This window comes from Epinephelus fuscoguttatus, linkage group LG8, assembly GCF_011397635.1.
Source record: "Epinephelus fuscoguttatus linkage group LG8, E.fuscoguttatus.final_Chr_v1".
NCBI lineage: Eukaryota > Metazoa > Chordata > Actinopteri > Perciformes > Serranidae > Epinephelus > Epinephelus fuscoguttatus.
Genome location: NC_064759.1, coordinates 2,641,262 through 2,660,634, shown reverse-complemented (window position 1 = coordinate 2,660,634; position 19,373 = coordinate 2,641,262). Strand labels below are relative to the sequence as shown.

At 40.6% G+C, this 19,373-nt stretch overlaps 1 protein-coding gene across 2 annotated transcripts in view; it reads left to right on the top strand.

Moving 5' to 3' along the window:
- The window catches only part of nek11 (NIMA-related kinase 11), a 117,303-nt gene that overhangs the window by 83,883 nt on the left and 14,047 nt on the right, over positions 1–19,373 (top strand). For both annotated transcript variants that reach the window (XM_049583403.1, XM_049583402.1), the window contains exons 14-15: positions 7,409–7,469; positions 16,674–16,767. In XM_049583403.1, the coding sequence (XP_049439360.1) occupies positions 7,409–7,469; positions 16,674–16,767 (155 nt within the window). The remainder of the gene's footprint in view (positions 1–7,408; positions 7,470–16,673; positions 16,768–19,373) is intronic.

Here is a 19,373-nt window from a genome sequence, read left to right as displayed (position 1 = left end):
GCAACAGCCATCCTTGAACCTCTCTGACTGTGTGATGTAGGACCACTGTTTTAGAGCCACAACCACAGATATCGCCACGTTTCTTTCATGATGGTCATCTTTCGTCTGGGACAGCCCAAAATCACACAGTGTGTACCGGGCTTTGATTGAATGGGAAAAACAAAGTGAAACACACATTTTATTTAAGAGTTAAAACATAAAGTTTTTCACTTTTTAAGATTAATTTTTGCAGCACAGAAAATTCAGTTTGTTCTAGTTCAGTCATCTCTCTCTCTCACACACACACACACACACACACACACACACACACACACACACACACACACACACACACTGTTCCAGGCCAATAGCAAAAGGACGAGTCGGATCCCATTTTTTCAGTAAATAGCAGCTCTGCATCCCTGGACGATTACAGCCAATTTATAACAGCAGACTGAAGGGACCGGTCTAATATACTGTCTGCAGAGAGAGAGTGAGCTTATGAGAGTCCAGCAGTGAATGCTTGTGGTGTGTTTTTGGGTTCAGAGAAAATGGGAGGCTGAGAGAGATTAAACCTATTTGTCACTGCTGATAGTGATGACAGAAAAAAGAGAAGAAAAGAAATGGAGCGAAACTGGATAATTAGTGGAGCTGAGGCTGAACAGAGCAGCAGCTAAAAGCCTCCAACTCTTTCACACTATCTGTGGCTGTTGTGCAGAGGAAATGTGATGCTCCTATTTCTCTGGTTTATATCTGTGGCAAAATTATACCTGAATCTGAGGACACCAAACAGTACTTTGAAAGAATGTAGTTTGGGGAATATCGTCAACATGTTTTAACCTTAATTTTAAATTTAACAAAATGTACTAAACTCTTCAAATCATCTGAGTTCAATAGACAACTTAGAAATAAGACATTTATATTATATTCAGGAATGTTAACTACTGCAATCATAAGCTTTAGTTAAATGTGCAATATATAATTTTTTGCCCCTTTCAATCAGAGCAATGACCAGTTAGTATCCCCAGTGGTGGAAATGTTGGATGCTGGAACAACAGACGTGACTGTGTTGTTGGTAGTTGCTCTGCTCTAAGGAAGATGAAACGATTTGATTGTCTTTTTGACAGCGGCACCAGCAAATATTCAACCTGCAAACACTACAGGGGGAAAAGTTACAGAGCAAGGACTATTTTTATGCAGATGACACCAGAATTTATATAAATCAGTCACCAAGCAAGTACAGTCTCTTAAGCCTGCATCGTTTCCGTCCCCACGGTAAAAGTTGTGGATGGTCCTAACAGAAGCGTTCCTTAGCGTCCCCATGTTTGGTCCCCCCTCTGTTGGGGTACCTAGCACACAGATCTGGTACTAAAAGGTGGAGCTAGAAACCCTGCAGTCTGATTGGTCAGTAGAGGACGCTCACTCTGGTTTTATGTAACCTCTGTTCATACATCAGTAAACTACAACTATAAAATGAAAGAGAAAAAAATAACTTCATTCACTGGGCCGACTGCCGGCAACTTTTAAGGTGGAACGTTAACTTGTAATGTTACTCAATGCATGAGTTGATGACGTGAATCCATCAGCACACCTTAAATTTCACTGTGACAACTTTGAGCATCACTTTAGTTTTTATATGACACACACTTTTAGTAATGACTTTAAAAATATAGATTCATTTGGAGCGGATTATGTGAAGGTCATATATTCTAATCCTCACTTCCTGTGGGCTCCAGCAACACTAAACCCCTGAGCTTGCCTGAGAAGGACTAAATGCACAAAGCTGCTATTTTGAAATATCCCATGGAGAGAGACTCTCACTGCAGCCTGTTCTATTTTGTTGTGAAAATGTGGGCGTGCAGCCTCGTTCTGTGGACGATAAACCAGGTGCAGACTTCCATCTGTGTCACCGCTGATGAGGAAATACAGCGAGTGCTGGACGGAGCAGTGAGTGACAACAACCCCGCCCACGTTTAAGAGGACTGTCTGAACAGACCGAGGGTCTAGGTACCATGTCTGAAGGCTTACTGCTGGTTCCAAAGGTGCTGGACTGAAAGGGTTTGGTGGAGACGGGGCTTTAGACTTTCTCTTTAAGTGCATTGAAAATAAATCAATGATTGGATTAAAAAAAAAACTGAAACTGAAGAAAGAAAAAATGTCTTTTGCACAAAAGAAAAGCCTCAGCACTCGTCTCAGTCCTCTGGCACAGTCTGAGATCCTGATGTGATCAACTGACAAAGCAAGTCAGAGGATTAATGGTGTGATTTCGAGAGACCAACTTCAACACTTTGCTAAATGAAGAACATGTGACTTCCTGTGTCGGTGCTGACCTTTAGCCTCAGAGATAAATTCTTAAATGTGATGAATATGATACAACTTTTTATCCAGGCTGTGTTAACGTGGTCGTCTGGCGTCAGAGCTGACACACATCTGATCAGTGACTGTGTTGTCAGAACAGCAGTTATTTCTTTTTTCACCGTCTCACCTCCTACTGACCGTCTGTCCTCAGAGCTCCACAGCTGATCAAACATGTCCATGAGGTCTGAACCGTCTTCGACACATGTAGGCAACAGGAAGTCCGTTCAGACCAGACGTCTGTTCACACGCTGCTGGTCTCATATTTGAGTCACCGCTGGTTTGTGTAGAAAGAAAAGTCACAGACAGACATTTAAAATGATAATTTGGTCTTTATTCCCTTAATGCTCAGCACTGTCAAGACACCGAGTCAACGGTTTGAATTTACATGTCAGCTTTCACCACAGCTGGTCAGTGACACAAACACAGACTGTAGAGCTCATTAACCAGAGGACAGACAAACTCTGTTTCGGCCTTTTGGAAAGTAACTTAAGGCATGAATGGATTGGTGAAATTGGTATGGTTCCTACTTTTAGCTAAATAATCCCAGGTTCAGACCAACACAGCGCTGTACGGTGTCAGCTCCCGACAGAAAGTCTAGCGTGTTTGATTTTCCTTTTGTCTTCCACGACTTCTCCCGTCACAGCCGTCACTTTGACCAATAGGAACACAGAGCGATCTGTTGCCCTGGAAACTGTGCGATAACAACAGTGCAGCCTTTTAGATATTTCCTGTAGGGACGTTAGCACACAGAGTGAAAAGGAAACAGCAGAGGCACTTTATCAACCCACTGAGTACTGCCATTAGCATCAAGCTAGCAAAGAATGTTCTTTCTTCATAATGGAGGATATAAAGGAATCAAACTCACAGATAGTGTCTGGGCCTTTACTCAGCACAGCTGCAGAGGCTACCAGCTGCATCTCAAACACACTACATTAGAGACAGGCCCTCATTTATTATTCTGTTTTTAATTTCAATCCTGTTAAATTTAATGCATCACACCGTCATTTCAAACTCAACACTTCCTGTATCCGTTTCAAATTAAAAGCTCCTCATCATTTCAGCTGAGATAATCCCTTCATTTTATAAAAAGACTTTTATTGTGAAATATTTGCAGGAACTTCCTGTGAAGGATTCAGTGACTGTCATAGTTTGTATGCAGTACTTCAAATGTAGCTCCGCCCATCTGGTGACACTTTTTACATTTCTACAGAAACAGTGCAGCTGGTGTAACAAGTTGTTTGGTTTCAGGGTAACTTTAATATTAATACTGAAATTTTGTTCATAATTAGTTACACTACTTGTTACTAGGGATGTGTGATATGACGATATATATCGTGTGACGAGAGAAAAATGTCTATCGTTTCATATTTTTGCTCTGTCGTTTATATTGTTGTGATGCAAATTACACTTTATACGGCAATATTTTTCATCATTTGGAGTCAGTCCATCTTTTGCACGGATCACATTGATAAATTACTCTTCTTGGCTTTTTAATTTGCGAAGCTTTTACTGCACTTACAACTTTTTATTCATTGGATTAAAATGTGCTATATATCGGGATATGAAATGAACTATATCGTGATAGATTTTGGTCATATCGCCCAGCCCTACTTGTTACCGGAAAAAGTAATAATAGTGTAACGCCCAACACAGGCTGTATGCTGTAACTCCGGGATTTGAGCAGCACAGACCATCAAATGTTGAAGGTTGTGAAGGATCAAGAATTTTGCCAGCTTCCAGCACCTACATTAAAAATAACTCACAATGTTTATGATGCTCATTCATTTACGACCAAATCTGTTTGACCACGCCCCTCTGCAGCAACACCATCGCCCCCTATTGGTCAATAGTGAAAACAGGCAGATTGATGCTTCCTTGTCGAGCTGAGCTGGACCTGTGTGTCCAGTCCGAAGTCAGTCAGACTTACAGTGTGAGGGGCGTGGCCTCTCTAAAACTGCATTTTTGGCCCTTAATTATAGCGCCCCCATCAGGCTGATTGGGGTTGTGTTTGTTGAGCATCATTTGGTCACAACTTCAAGTCATTGTTAAAAATTTTATGCGTCTACCATGAACCATCTCACGAGGATCTGTATAGAGGAAAAAAAATAATAAGAGGCCAACATGATTAGATTTCAGTCCTCTGGGCCTGAGCCTCTGATGAGAGCCATAAATGTTCCTGAATGATGAACACAAACACAAACATGAAGAAAAGCAGCAGAGTTTATTGTCACAGATAATGAAAAACTGTATTTATTGTTGCTTCAGTCGTCGTGCGTCGAGCGGACGGACTGCTGCAGAGTGATAGAGAGAGCTGAGGGAGCAGCTTCATCCCGTCAGTGTAATCAGGTGAAGAGAGAGCAGCAGCAGCAGCAGCAGCAGCAGCAGGGTGAAACTCCCCCAAGACTTGAACATGTCAGCTGAGACTCTGCTGCAGAGACTCGCTGTGTTTCCATCACAGCACACAGGCAGGCTTTCACAGCCCCAAGCTCCAGCACAAAGTGAACATAGAACATCCGATGGGAGTTCGAACTAATGAATCAGAGTCCTGGATACAGTCATATTTAAATGTGTATTTATTATTTATATCAGTTTATACATAAATCTGCAGGTGGATGTGTGTGTTACACTGTCAGTGCCATCGTCACTGTGGCAGTCGCACTAACTGTGCTGTCAGTAAACGTGAAGCAGCTGATTGTGTCGTTGATATTCTGCCGTATGTCTGCACCAGACAGACTCTGACCAAACATCCTCTGCTGCCTTAAATGAAACTCTTTTAATAATATTTTACTTGTCAGAGTCAAATCATCAACACAGTCATTAAGTTCCATCCAAATAAGCTCAAAATTTTATCTGAAATTTCCCAAAATGATCAGAATAAAACTGAAGTCCTGTTTCTGTTCACTCCTGTTGTGTGAATATTAATATGATGCCACAGAGGAAGAAGAAATGACTACAAGAGCTCCAGTGTTAATGCTGACAGCTTTTTTAGATTTATTCTTAGTTTTGAGATGAAAATATTTATTAGTTTTAGTTTGTCATTTTTATCCTTCAAAGTTTTAGTCAAGTTTAAGTCGACGAAAATTCAAAACAATGTTGTGAAAGTAAATTTAAAATGTTTTTGTTGATGAAAATTAGAAAATTTTTTAGCTGACAAAAACTTAAAATTTTTAATCTAAAATTTTTTAAAACATTTTAGTCGACGAAAATTTAAAATCTTTCAGTTGAAGAAAATTCAAAACATTTTAGTTAAAGTTTAGTTTAGTTTAGTTAAATGAATCATTATTTTTTTCCCCGTGTTTTTTTAAATCTTATATTCTTCTGGCTGCTGTTCGGTCTCTGATCTGAAAGTTTTGCTGTATTTCCTGCTGAATTACAGCTCACAACTCACACCAACTGCTGACACTGCTCCGCTCTGACTGTGAAACATCCTGGTGCAGACTATTTACTGGAGTTTCCCAGCCTGTCGCTCATGCAGCATCTGAAGATAATTAAAGCACAGCTGCTCAGTGACCTGTCGTTGTGTTTCTGTGACAGAAAGTGCCACAAAAAGCCTTCGTTTGTTACCAAGGCATCGCCATGTTTCCTGCTTTGACTTTAAGCCAAAGCATGATCTTTTCTGAACCATAACCATTTGGTGTTTGTGCCTAAACATAACCACAGTTCAACCACAGCATCATTGAAATGTAAAAAATAAGTTAAGTGTCAACATTTCCGCGACGCAGTACTTTACAAATCTGACGCCTGTGGAGACATGACCACCTGAGATGAGATGAATTAAGACCAGAGGGAAACTGTTGTGCAGCAACATATTAAATATTTACTATTATTCAGTTTAACCCTTTGAAGCTGAATAATTTAATTGTGTCTATCGGCCTCTCTTCTTCTTCTTCTTCTTCTTCTTCTTCTTCTTCTTCTTCTTCTTCTTCTTCTCAGTGTCATAACTCAGTCAGATGAAACACACTGATGTCGTACATGAGCTGTTAGAATCTAATGGTCATTAGATGTCTATTAATTGAAATAGAAACCATAAAGAGCAGCTCGTTATAACTTGTGTCAGTGCATCATCACTGACCTGCACAGTGTTGTCACGTCTGAGTAACTTACAGGAGGCTCATGTGAGGATGGAGCTGAATATAAATATGATTCGGGTGACTAATTGGACTGAGATGTTTTTAGTGTCCGTCAGTCGGGAGATAAAATGTGAGGGAATGCTGTCGAGGATGAAACAGAGACGCTGCGTGTTGAACTGGTGTGTGTCTCTTTATCACATCTTCACGTCACACGTCCTCCAAACTGTCCTCTCTGTGCTTCGCTCTGGAGCTGCGACCGTACTGACTGTTTGACTGCAGTTTGAGAATGTTTAAATCAACTTTAATTGGAATCAGATGAAACTGGATTAACTTCACTCTGTTTCTGTTACAGAAATAATGAGTGAAATCAAACTGACACATTCTGATGATGCACCATAATAACGTAGTGACACACAAGTGATTTACACTCATGTTTTTGTCTGTTCAATAATGTAAATGTGATATTTCTCTCCTGTAACAAAGAGCACAGAGGTGAAGTGCATCAAGTAGTTTTAAGGTGGAATGAGTTAGGGCTGCATAATACATATATTTTTTATTTTGTTTAGGTTTGGGCAGGATGGATGGTGGTTTAAAAAATTACTCAAAAGTCAAAACGTTTGAGTCAATGTAAAATGTTTCATTTTTAAGAGACATATTTCCTGAACTTGCTTTTTGTTGTTAAAACAAAACCATGAAAACACTGATCATGTTTCAGCCACCAAGAAAAAAGTTGGTGAATAAATGATTTGCAGATATTTCCTTATATGCATTGAAAAAAATAAATGTAATAAATTTCATTTCAAGAACTTAAAGCATGATTTGAAACATAAAAAACAATGTGTATATATATATATATATATATTTATTTATTTATTTTTTTGACCATTTAAAGGAACGTCAGTGTTTTCCCGACACAGAAACTATACACGGCAGGATGAAATCAACTATAATTGTTAAAGAGAATAATACCATAAATAGTTTTTGGTTTCTGTCGCCCTCAGGTCAGCGAGCTGGAGGCCATGATGAAGCACATGCAGGAAGTTCTGGAGGAGGAACTGAGTGGTGAGTTCAGACCGTACACATAAAGTACACATGCACAGTGTATGTTTAATGTACACACTGGGGACAGAGACAAAGTACTTTGTACAAAATGATATGAAATAGCTTCATGTGAAACAATGAATGAATGAATGACTCTTTAATTTTCAGTTAAAGCAGAACATGCAACACATCACACAAACAAACCAGGGAAAAAAATCAATATAACAAAGTATCGCAATATTTTTGTGTGGCTATATCACACCGTTACACAGTGCCAAAGATCAATTTATTATTACATAAATTATCAATATTACAAATACAAATTAAACTTTACTAGAATAATATAATCAGTTGCTTTCTCAGTCCACTAGACACATTTTACTGCTGCGAAAAAAATGGCTGAAGTCAGACGAACAGACTGAAAACTTTATCTTGTTAGATAAAACAGATGTTGACAAAGTTTTCCTTTTTGGGAACATAATTTGGAGTTGAGAAAAGGTAATCATTTGCAATATGTGACAATATATTTCATCACGACACTTCATCAGCATCCTAAACATACCTCAAAATCCACGATGGCCTGCCTCAAGCTGAAGGTTTGGCCACACCCCTCACAGTCCCCCGACCTAAACATCATCAAACATCTGTGGATAGAGCTCAAAGAGCAGAGCATGAAGGCGGCCCAAAAAGAAATCCTCCAAACAAGAACTGAAAGACTCTGAGCTGGATACAAGAAGGGTTTGGAAGAAGGGGGCGCTACTGAGCACTGAGCGTGCAGGGTGCCCAGAGTTTTGCTTAGGGCCCTTTTTATTTTGTGTTATTTTAAAACTGTAAAAGATTGAAATTAAAAAGTAAAATATTGAAGAAATTTTCCGTCTTAACTTCATAACTTTAGGCTCAGCGAGTCACTCTGGCAATCAGTAATGATGCTCATTACCCATGCCGTTGGAGCCGAGCTGCACCAATCACATCGGTGTATCTGATATAGGCGGGCCAGAGGCGAGCTAAACATATGACGACAGTGCTGCAACGACGAAGTCCGGAATCAGTCAGTAAACATTGCAAGATGGCTACGGATGAACACCGGTTGTTTGAAACAGCTTTGGCCGCTACAATGAACGAGTTAGACTTGGCTTTTTCTCCGAAAGAGGAACAGAAGACGGCGCTCGAGTCTTTCCTTTGCAAGAAGGACGTTTTTGCCGACCGGATACGGCAAGAGTCTAATCTACCAGTTAGCTCCACTGGTAGCTAAACGTATACATCACCCCGTGTATTGTTCTGATTGGTCGTAGTGTTATCCAGTTGCTGCAGTGATATTTTCAAATGCATGCTTGGTGCCGCCCCTCGAGTTGGGCCATTTGCATTACTCATAGCCAGACCCTAAATCTTTCTAGATTTGCGCCTCTATTGTCCGCTGCAGTCAATCCCCAGCAGCAGAGACGGTGCAGAGACGCCAAGATACAAAAGACCTGGAAACGCTTATCAATCAGAGCAGACTGGGCTTTTTCGAGGGGTTGGATTAAGCAGGCAGGAGCTAGATCATAGCAGCATGTCAGTGGGTGAATGCACAGCTCAGTCCCCCGGAGAAAATATTGACATTGTATGTTGCTGCAAACCACAGATATGTTTCAAACACGTACATACATATCAGAGTTTACATAGCGACGCAGTACAGAAGCTGATGTCAGCTAAATTGAATAAAAACTGAAGGCGGTCTTTCCTAGTTCACTTTTCATACGTGGGATGTGAAGTCTAAGCTGTGTCTGTGAACATGTATTATAACCAGGGGTACAAAGTTTTAAAAGTAAGGTTAAATATAAGGGACGCTTTCCACACAAGGCTTTATAAATGAATAAAAGACAGTGCTGTTCTCTGCAAACTTCGAGAGAGGGCCAGCCCACTTTTTCATATAAAATGCAGTGATGGGTAAGATACCGATCCCGAGTGATAAAACGTAAGGCACTGTGAAAAACTGCATTGAGAGGTTTCGATGTGGAAGCTGAGGCATGCATGTATATGACATCACCAAAATCAAAAACAGACATTATTGTGGATTGTACGATGGTCTTCCTGCTGGGTGAGGTGAAACATGATTTATTTCTGTATAAAAAACAATTCTTACTCTTAATTTCTTTGAAAGGTGTTCCACATGGGTTTGAAAAGAAAGCTTGGTGTCCAACCAAATGCCCAGGTATTTATAAGACTCAACAGTTTCAACTGACTCACCATACAGGGTTTGAATACTGAGACAGGAATCATTTAGTTGTGACCTTGTGAACCACATAGCTTTAGTTTTACTGGGATTCAGGACAAGCTTGTGGGAAATAAGAGACAGTTGAAAACAGTTAAAAGCAGATTGCAGGCTTGCATCGGCTGATTTAAGAGTGGGGCCAAAACTGTATAAAATTGTGTCGTCCGCATAAAAATGAGCATCACAAAGTGGTGAGGGGAGTAAAATGTTGTTAATATAAAGAGTAAATAAAAGTGGGCCCAGGATGGATCCTTGTGGAACTCCTTTGCCCAAAGAAAGAGAGCTGGATCTAGCACCATCTGCAACTACCGCTTGTGTTCTACTTGAAAGATAGTCAGAGAACCAGCTGATAGAGAGACTGTCTAGGCCAATGGATGATAGTTTGCCTAATAAAATATTATGGTCCACCGTATCGAATGCCTTAGACAGATCGACGAAAAGAGCTGCACAGTGTTGGTGAATATCAAGGCCGTTTATAATATTATTAACAAGTGTTGTACAATGGCAGCATTTATCCTGGTGGTGAGTTGGCGTACAGGTCTTTCAGCAGAGACAGTCCGAGGAAAATAAAGTGTTTTTTGACCTGAAAATGAGCCGGACAAATGCCTTTAACCTAACAGTGATGACAGAGTGGTCTGATTGAGATGAATGAGAATGAGTGTTTTTTCACACAGAGTTAAAGTCAGATTGAACACAGCCAGATTCAAAGTTCAGATCCCACTCCTCCTCTTCATCCTCCTCCTCTTCCTCCTGGTCCTCCAGCAGCAGCTTGAGTTCTGTTAATAACTGTGTCCTTCCCATGGAGACCAATGTTAATGACTGGATGTTTATCCCTGCAGTCTTTAACCGAGTGTGTTCGTCCTTCTCCTCCTCGCAGTCTTCAGTTCCTCTTGGTTTGGTTCAGTCACAATCTGTCCTCTGCTGTGAAACCTGTTCGTCTCGCTTCACTGACCTCAGAACAGAAAAAAAAACACCTGAGCAGCTCAGCTGTAGATGTCAGAGGAAACAGTGCAACAACACAGTGACTTCTGCTGCTGCTGCTGCTGCTGCTGCTCCAAACTCTAACTGTGGAAATGTTGAAGAAAACAACTATATATGAAATGATTAGGAACAGATTTAACAGAAGTGTGTGGAGGATTTAGGGGGATAGGTTGGCAGTAGTGGAATATCATATGTTTAATTTAGTGTTTAATCACCTTAAAGAGGAAAAAGCATTGTGTTTTAGTTTCCTTAGAATGAGCTGTTTATATCTACACAGGGAGCAGGTCCTTGTCTATAGAGTCTGCCGTGTTTCTACAGTAGCCCAGAACAGACAAACCAAACACTGGCTCTAGATAGAGACATTCACGTTTTCATGTAGGGCATTGTAATAGAAGCCCATCTGCCACCAACAGCCTTGTAAAAACATGTGAAAATTCTTTGTCATGTGAAATGTCTTCATTCAGAGTGTTTTCTGGTGTAAATCAGCTGCTCAGTCTGTTTGTTTCTGAGAGGAAGAGACTCTGTGGATCATTCAGCTCCTGAACAATGAACACTGAAGGAATTCGAACCAGGAGAAGTTTCAGCTGGTTACGATCTGTAATCTTCACCACTAGATGGCACTAAATCTGACACACTGAACCTTTTAAGGAACAGTTGCACATTTGGTGGAATCATCTTGCGGGTGATGACAGTGTCAAAGTACTTTTAAAACATACTGTATGATCTGTGTGAGTATTACTCAATACAAAATACTTCATTAGTTTCACAAGAGGGGAAACTAAACAACTACTCCCCAGGTTCATTCTGCAATAAAAACAATAAATTATTCTACATGCTAACAGCTGCTAACAGCACGTGGAAGCTTAAGTTTATGCTGCTGAGATAACGTTATAATCTGCAGCTCAGATTGTTTAACTTCTGATATCTGGATCAAGTAGTTTTGATAGAATTCAGCAAGTTTAGTCTGACGATTTGTGACAACTGTAATTATAACATGTTTAGAAAGCACTGAAAAATGATTTTACTCTTTGTTTTTGACATGAAAATACCTTAAACCTGCAATATGTAATTTTCTGCTGCTAGGGGTCCCAAACCAAAACAGTAACAGAAGACGGAGTTGGATGACGTCACAAAGTAACGTGGGATCATGGGAGTTGTAGTCCTATAGCAGATACACATCTGACGTTCCTCACTCCGTGAAACCAAAACCGACCGTGGCAGCTCTCTTCTTATCCCAAATTCTTCTGGGATCGCTTGGTTGACCCGTACGTTTCCGTTTTACCGGCTTGTTTACCGGGATAGCTTCGGTGTCAGAAGGTGCAGCAACCGTGAATGCATAATCATGATCCATGACGAGTTAGCTTAGCCTAGCAACAGTAACGTTCATTCTCTGACGTCTCATCCGGTCTGCTTCTTCTTCTTCTCCTTCATTTAATGTCTATGGTAACTGGAGTTACGCCACCATTGACATGCGACCTAATGACACGGTCTGTAACTTTTATTAATATTTCATATTTATCTGGGTTTGAAAAATTGTAGGAAACATTTCTGATAATCAAAGTACCCAACTAAACAAAATATATAATATTGGTTTAGTTGTTTTTAGACATTTTTATGTGGAAAAACTACATATTATACCTTTAAGTGTTTAAATAGGATGAAATAAGAACAAAGTCCTCTGAATTCTCAAATAACAGGTAGAATCTCACATCCTGAACTCCTTCAGTACAACAGTGACCTTAACTTTGCATTTTCTTCTGTTGCTGTTGCAGCTACAATGAAACACAAAACTTCCTATGTAAGTTTCAAAATAAAAGCTGACCAGGAAAGGGAGGGATTCTGTCTTGAGAGTATCTGAGATGCTTTTAATGTGAAACATCTGCACAGGAAGTTATAAGTCTTGACAGCTGTTGAAAAAAACAGCAACATAGAAGTGGAACAAATTAGTGAATGAGAAAAGTAGTAGCTGTGTGGTGAGTGACATGACTGCTGCACTAAAGGAGCTGTTGCTGTGAAAAAATACAAGGAGGCTCTTTACTAAATATGAATCTATAAAACAAAGGAAATCAGAAATAAAGGCTTGAATCTGTGCTGGAGGGTTTGAAGCTGCTCTTTAGGAAATTAATTCTAATTCTGCTCGACTGGTTGAAGCTCCGCGAATAAAACACATCTGATTTATTCTAGTTTAATGGAAATGTTTCATTTACATGCAAATCAATCTGACACATCGGAAATGTTTTAACATATGAATAAAAAAACTGCTGACATTTAAATTCATTTAATTTGTTCTGCATCAGTTCTATGTTTTTTTAATTAAACATGAGATATAAAGTGTGGGAGACGGCTAAACTATAAGTAGATTTATATACTGTAAATATGTTGTCGACAAACTGCTACTTTGGGTTTTGAAATATGAATGACAGCATGTTGATGTGTATTTATTCATGAATGCGCTCATGTTCTATGTATGTACATATTTCTGCATGTATCTGCAGGTTGTCATGGCAACAACCAATTTACATGAGGAGGCCTCAGCTGTCTGACGGTCTGTCGTCATGCCGACTCTTTGGTTCATTCTGGTCATCAGGGTTTGTTTTGCAGACTTGTTGGTGGAGGATGATGATGATGATGACAATGATGATGATGATGACGACGATGATGATGTCAGACTTCCTGTTCAACACTTTGAACTGTAGTTCTGCAGATTTCTGGTGCTGGATCAGATTTTTCGGGATGTCTGTTGGTGATATTTCAGCTTGGGTTGGGGATGAGTTTCTGCCTCAAGTTCGGTAGTTCAGGTGTCCCAGAGTGGCGTCATGAGGGATGTAAAGGTCGAGCATGGTGGACGGCGCTGTGGACGCTGTGCTGGACTGTTGTGGTGAAAATAGTGAAAGAATTTGAAGTGGAGGGTAGTTGTTGTGTGATATACCACAATTTAGGTTTCAGTACTTTCTGGTCGTCACTGAAAGCACACGATTTCTCAATTAAAGATTAAAAGCAGTGAAACTGTCACTCGGTGCTGAAAGCATTTGAATCATCAGCAGAGATGAGGCCGTGGAGCCGTCAGTGGACATGAAGCGCTGAAAACAGTTGAAATGTGAAAGAGCCAAAGATGAAAGTAGGAACTGTCAGGTGATGTGCAGCAGGCCAGCTGTTATTGGAAAACAGGCAGGGGGACGACGTTTTCAAAAGTGGGCCCTCTCATCCACACCCGACAGGGGATCCCTTTACGTTTTTATACGTCTTGTAAATATCCAGTTAATCATATTTCCACATGTATTGTGTATCTGCTGTTAAAACCTTATATTCTGACATTAAAAAGTTGAGGTAGTCACACGTTTGTCCTGGGCTGAAAAAAGCCCTCCACTGATTAGGGAAAAACAAAATACAACATTGATTGAGGAAATTACTGCAAAGTATTAAATCATAAGATTAAATCAGGAGTGAACAAATAATTCTTTTCTTCCTTCATTCATTCAATCTGTAATCAAATATTGACTAAACAATGTGCAGAACTAAAACAGTGTAAAGAGTTTATGACTGTCAACTCTCAGTTTTCCAGCTATACCCAATTAATGGAATTTTAATGTGAAGTTTAAGTTTAGGGACCCCAGTATGTAGAAATATTTAAATACACAATTTTGAAAAATGGCATTGTTCCTTTTTCCCTCGCCAAAATGTAGCGTAACTTGGAGTGTTATTTGGCCCCCTTTCTGACAAGATAACCTGACATGGTTGGTACCACTGGATGCCTCAGGTCCTCCTCGTTTGATATAATACCAGTGTCGTCACTGTAGCTTTAAAACTGAGCTGATACAGCAGGTTTTGTTCCTAAAAATGACTTTTCATCATCTTCAGCTCTGCCTGTCACACCTGCTTCTTCTTTTTCTTTTGCTAGAGAGATGGGCCGCACCGTTTCACAATTCCTGCAGGGGGGGTGGGAGCATCAGATGGCACGCTGAAATGATCAAATTACTTTATTAATCATGTAAATACATCGATCTTATAATGTCAGTGATTTAAGTCAGTAAGTAAATTATTTTACTTGATCCATTTCAAAGGTCAACCACACACCTTTTCATGACCCCCTCTTGACCTTGGGTTAGGGACTTCTGTTCCCTCTGACCCCCCATGATGATGTGTTGTTGCCGTAGTAATCCAAGTAGTAATTTATACCAAAGAGCTAATAATAAGCTAACGTCAGATGAGAGCTGAAGGGATTCAAGATTGCATATTCGCTTTTCAAATGTGATTGGTTAATACCATTGTTGCTACAAATGCGGCCAAGTCCAGCCTCGCCGCCTCCGCAATTAAATGCATTTTCCCCCACTCGCTCTCTGCTGTACAGACCAGCTCCTGTAGCAGCTCTTCTTCTCTGCTCCTATAGCAGCTGGACTCCTCTCCTGTGTGTAAAGAGAACTCTGTAGTTGTTGTGTTTCGTGTGTGACGATGAATGAATGAATGAATGAGGAGAGACTCGTTGAGGTTGATAAATATCCCGAGCTTCACGATCTACAAACCCATCATTATAAAGACAGTGGTCAAAAAGATACTTCCTGGTGAGTCACAGCTCTGGAGATCGGCCCTGTCCACACATGATTTGAAGCCAACACAAGTAGGAAGTTCAGATCGTTCAGTAAAAGTAGTAATAACTTTGTGTGGTCATCTGTTGACGAGCTGCAGCGCAACATGTCCAGTGTGTGCTAGGGGTGGCACTTGAAGATTCTGTATACATATGCTGCTATCTGTTTGTGGAGATCAGCTGATACGTGACCAATGAAAGTAGTGACGTGTCAGTTCAAGAGAGAAATGAACGTCAGAGAGACGTAGGTTTAAGAGATGAAAGCAACTTATTCGTCAGCTAAGGAGCTAAAGATAAAAGCAGTACGTTGTCACTTGATGTGTAAGAGCGACAGTCCACCCCAAAATCATAAATAGGCTACATATTTTTCTTTTCTCACTGAGTTGCTATTCATCAGTCTAGATTGTGTTTTTTGAGTTGCAGAGTGTTGGAGCAAGATGTCTGCCTTCTCTTCAGTACAATGAAACTAGATGGTAAAAGAAAAACCAGCAATGTTCAGAAATCATGACAGTTCAATATAATCCACAGACCTTGTTGTGAGCAGTTTCATGTAGGAACTATTTTCTTTCTACTGAACTCCACCCACCAACCGCATCTCTGCACAGAACGAAGCGTAAATCTACTCGTGGATGAGAGCCTTGTGTTGTGCGAGATGTAAACATTCATGGCGTCCTCCTCGGCTGACCTGTAACACCAGCTCAGTCAGGCTAGGACAGTTAGCAGTAGATACGAACTTCCTTCGACTTCTTCCCTCTTGAGTTTGTGAGTATGACTTGACTTGTGACTTGTTTGACCTGAGCAATGTCTTGACTCGACTTGACTTGCTCAGTTTTCCCCACAGTGACTCGGGACATGCTTGAAACTTGAAGGTTAGGATTGAGACTTGCACTCGTGTGACTTCCTCCCACCTCTGACAATTAGAGCTCTTTAAGATTCAGGGCTCATTACAGCTCAGAGTTTCTTATAATCAAGCGCCTCGTTAAGACTCTGAGCTCGTTAAGATTCACGACCTGTTGAGACTCTGAATGTTTTTAACTCAGACGTCACAGCGGAGGAAAAACCACATCTTTACTTCTTCGGGATGGTTTTCTGCAGCCTGGTCATGTCTCAGCTCCCACAGCTCAGAGTGGGTTCAACTCAGTCATTTCTATAACAATTTCAGAGTGTGTGTGTGTGTGTGTGTGTGTGTGTGTGTGTGTGTGTGTGTGTGTGATATCCTGCCATTATAATCCCATCAGATCACCTCCACAGACTCTGTTGTGCTTATATTAATGGAGTCGGAGCCGCTCACATCAGGAGAGACTAAACTGCAGAGATACAGTGAAACAAGATAAAAAACAGGATTTGAAATAAAATCTCTAATTTATGATGTGTAATAATCTTTGTTGTGTTGTTTCTGTGTTCAAACCAGGAGACTCAGCAGAGCCTGAGGCCCCTCAGAGCCCTCAGGGGCCCCCAGTGATCAACAGCAGCCAGCTGGAGACCAGGATCAAACACCTGAGAGAGTGAGTCTGAGAGAGGCTTTTATTTTGTAGTTTTGATATAACAGGAGCCCTGATGTGTGCAGAGCGCCCTGCAGTCGATGCGGTTTGAATATTTTGCACATACTGTCCTCCGTCGTTCGAAGAAGGCAACAAACCTCTGCAGCTCACAGCCATGCAGCAAAGAAACCTCCTCTGGTCCTGGTTCTGCTGAACTCTGACCATAAAACTCAGGATTCTGCAGCCTTGTCTTAAAACTGTTTTATTTGACTAAATATTTGCAGTGTTTTTCATAATAACAGTAACATTTGTTCTTTATGTCTAATAATCCTGAAGTCACAGCTCACTGTTGGACTTGTGATGTTTCCACTTCTTGCACTCTGTGCACATTTTTCAGTCTGTGCAGCCCTGCAACATGTAGAGTACAGATTGTTGAAGTCTTTTTTTGTTCTGTTTTGCTCCATGATGACATTTCTTTGTGTTCCACTCCAGAAAACAAGACGAACACAGGACAGTTTATTAAAGAGCAGCTCATCCTATGTCTACCATTTAACTGACAAAGGAAATACAAATTGGTGCAACGTGGTTTGACTCTGTAACATATCCGTGGTTTGCAGTAATGTACAATGTCAGTATTTTTTTCTGGGGATTGGGCTGAGAGTCTCTTTAAGCTGGTATTCTAAGCTATTTTAGTGGGAAACAAAAGTCCCATTTCTATCGAGCAGTTCAGTTCAGTTCAGTACTCATTGTTTTTCTGTCTCCACAGTGAAAGTTGTGGATGGTCCCAACAGAAGCGTTCCTTAGCGTCCCCATGTTTGGTCCCCCCTCTGTTGGGGTACCTAGCACACAGATCTGGTACTAAAAGGTGGAGCTAGAAACCCTGCAGTCTGATTGGTCAGTAGAGGACGCTCACTCTGGTTTTATGTAACCTCTGTTCATACATCAGTAAACTACAACTATAAAATGAAAGAGAAAAAAATAACTTCATTCACTGGGCCGACTGCCGGCAACTTTTAAGGTGGAACGTTAACTTGTAATGTTACTCAATGCATGAGTTGATGACGTGAATCCATCAGCACACCTTAAATTTCACTGTGACAACTTTGAGCATCACTTTAGTTTTTATATGACACACACTTTTAGTAATGACTTTAAAAATATAGATTCATTTGGAGCGGATTATGTGAAGGTCATATATTCTAATCCTCACTTCCTGTGGGCTCCAGCAACACTAAACCCCTGAGCTTGCCTGAGAAGGACTAAATGCACAAAGCTGCTATTTTGAAATATCCCATGGAGAGAGACTCTCACTGCAGCCTGTTCTATTTTGTTGTGAAAATGTGGGCGTGCAGCCTCGTTCTGTGGACGATAAACCAGGTGCAGACTTCCATCTGTGTCACCGCTGATAAGGAAATACAGCGAGTGCTGGACGGAGCAGTGAGTGACAACAACCCCGCCCACATTTAAGAGGACTGTCTGAACAGACCGAGGGTCTAGGTACCATGTCTGAAGGCTTACTGCTGGTTCCAAAGGTGCTGGACTGAAAGGGTTTGGTGGAGACGGGGCTAAGGTTGTCAGTGAATGTCTCACTGATACGTTCAGGATCCACATTTTTTGACTTCCCAGATACGTTTATGAGCAACAGTTCCTCATTGTGTTTATACATGTAATGCGGTTGACTTTATGTTTTCTGCAAAACACAATTCAGTGCCGCCCTCCTGTCGCCTCACAGTCAAGAGACGGCTGCATTCTGTGTGGTGTTTCTGTTGACTGATATTTTATTTAAAAAATATATTAAAATATGTTTTTAACTTGTTATTATTACTTTGACATTTCCAGCATATTTCTTACTTGTTTCTTTTTCTATAATGAACAATATAGAAACAAACTGTGGATGTAACAGACGGGGAGCTGTGGCTCTGCTGTCTTCTACTTTAATGATGATAAAGCTGACCTTAACTTTGACTTTGCACAGCGTCTTTCCTCTGCTGACTTTCTTGTTTTGGTTTAAGGAACCAGCTCAGACTTAAGCTCCATCTCTCAGCGAGCATCTGTGAAAGTTTAATTTAAAATAATCCAATTATTCCAGACAAACATGTTGCCTGGAGCCGCAGCGTGTCGACCGGGTGGATCAGACTGTGATAGGAACTAGATTGGGTTTGTTTGTGCAGATTAAAATGAAAGAAAGCTGAGAAAACAAACACACACACACAGATAATGAAACACAAAGATGTTTTAATAACGGCTTCGCTCCAAAAACACAAACACATAAAATTTAACATGACAACAAACATTTTGACGAATTGGAATCCAGTGTGAGACACAAACACAATAACGGCTTTAGAAACTTAAACAAACACACTGTACACCTGTTATTGTCTTCATCACCCTCCTCCTCCTCCTCCTCCTCCTCCTCTCACCTGTAACCAGTAAAGGAAGACTTATCTCATGAATGAAGGTAAAAAGGTGTAAACACTGTGGAATAAATAGAAACAGCCTGAGTGAATAACTGATGACGTACATGAAGCATGACGAGCTGAAAACATGAGATGTGAAGTGATGAGGAGATCGTCACCTTCCTCACATTAAAGACCCAGTGAAATGAAAAATACATTTTCCCAGTTTGTATC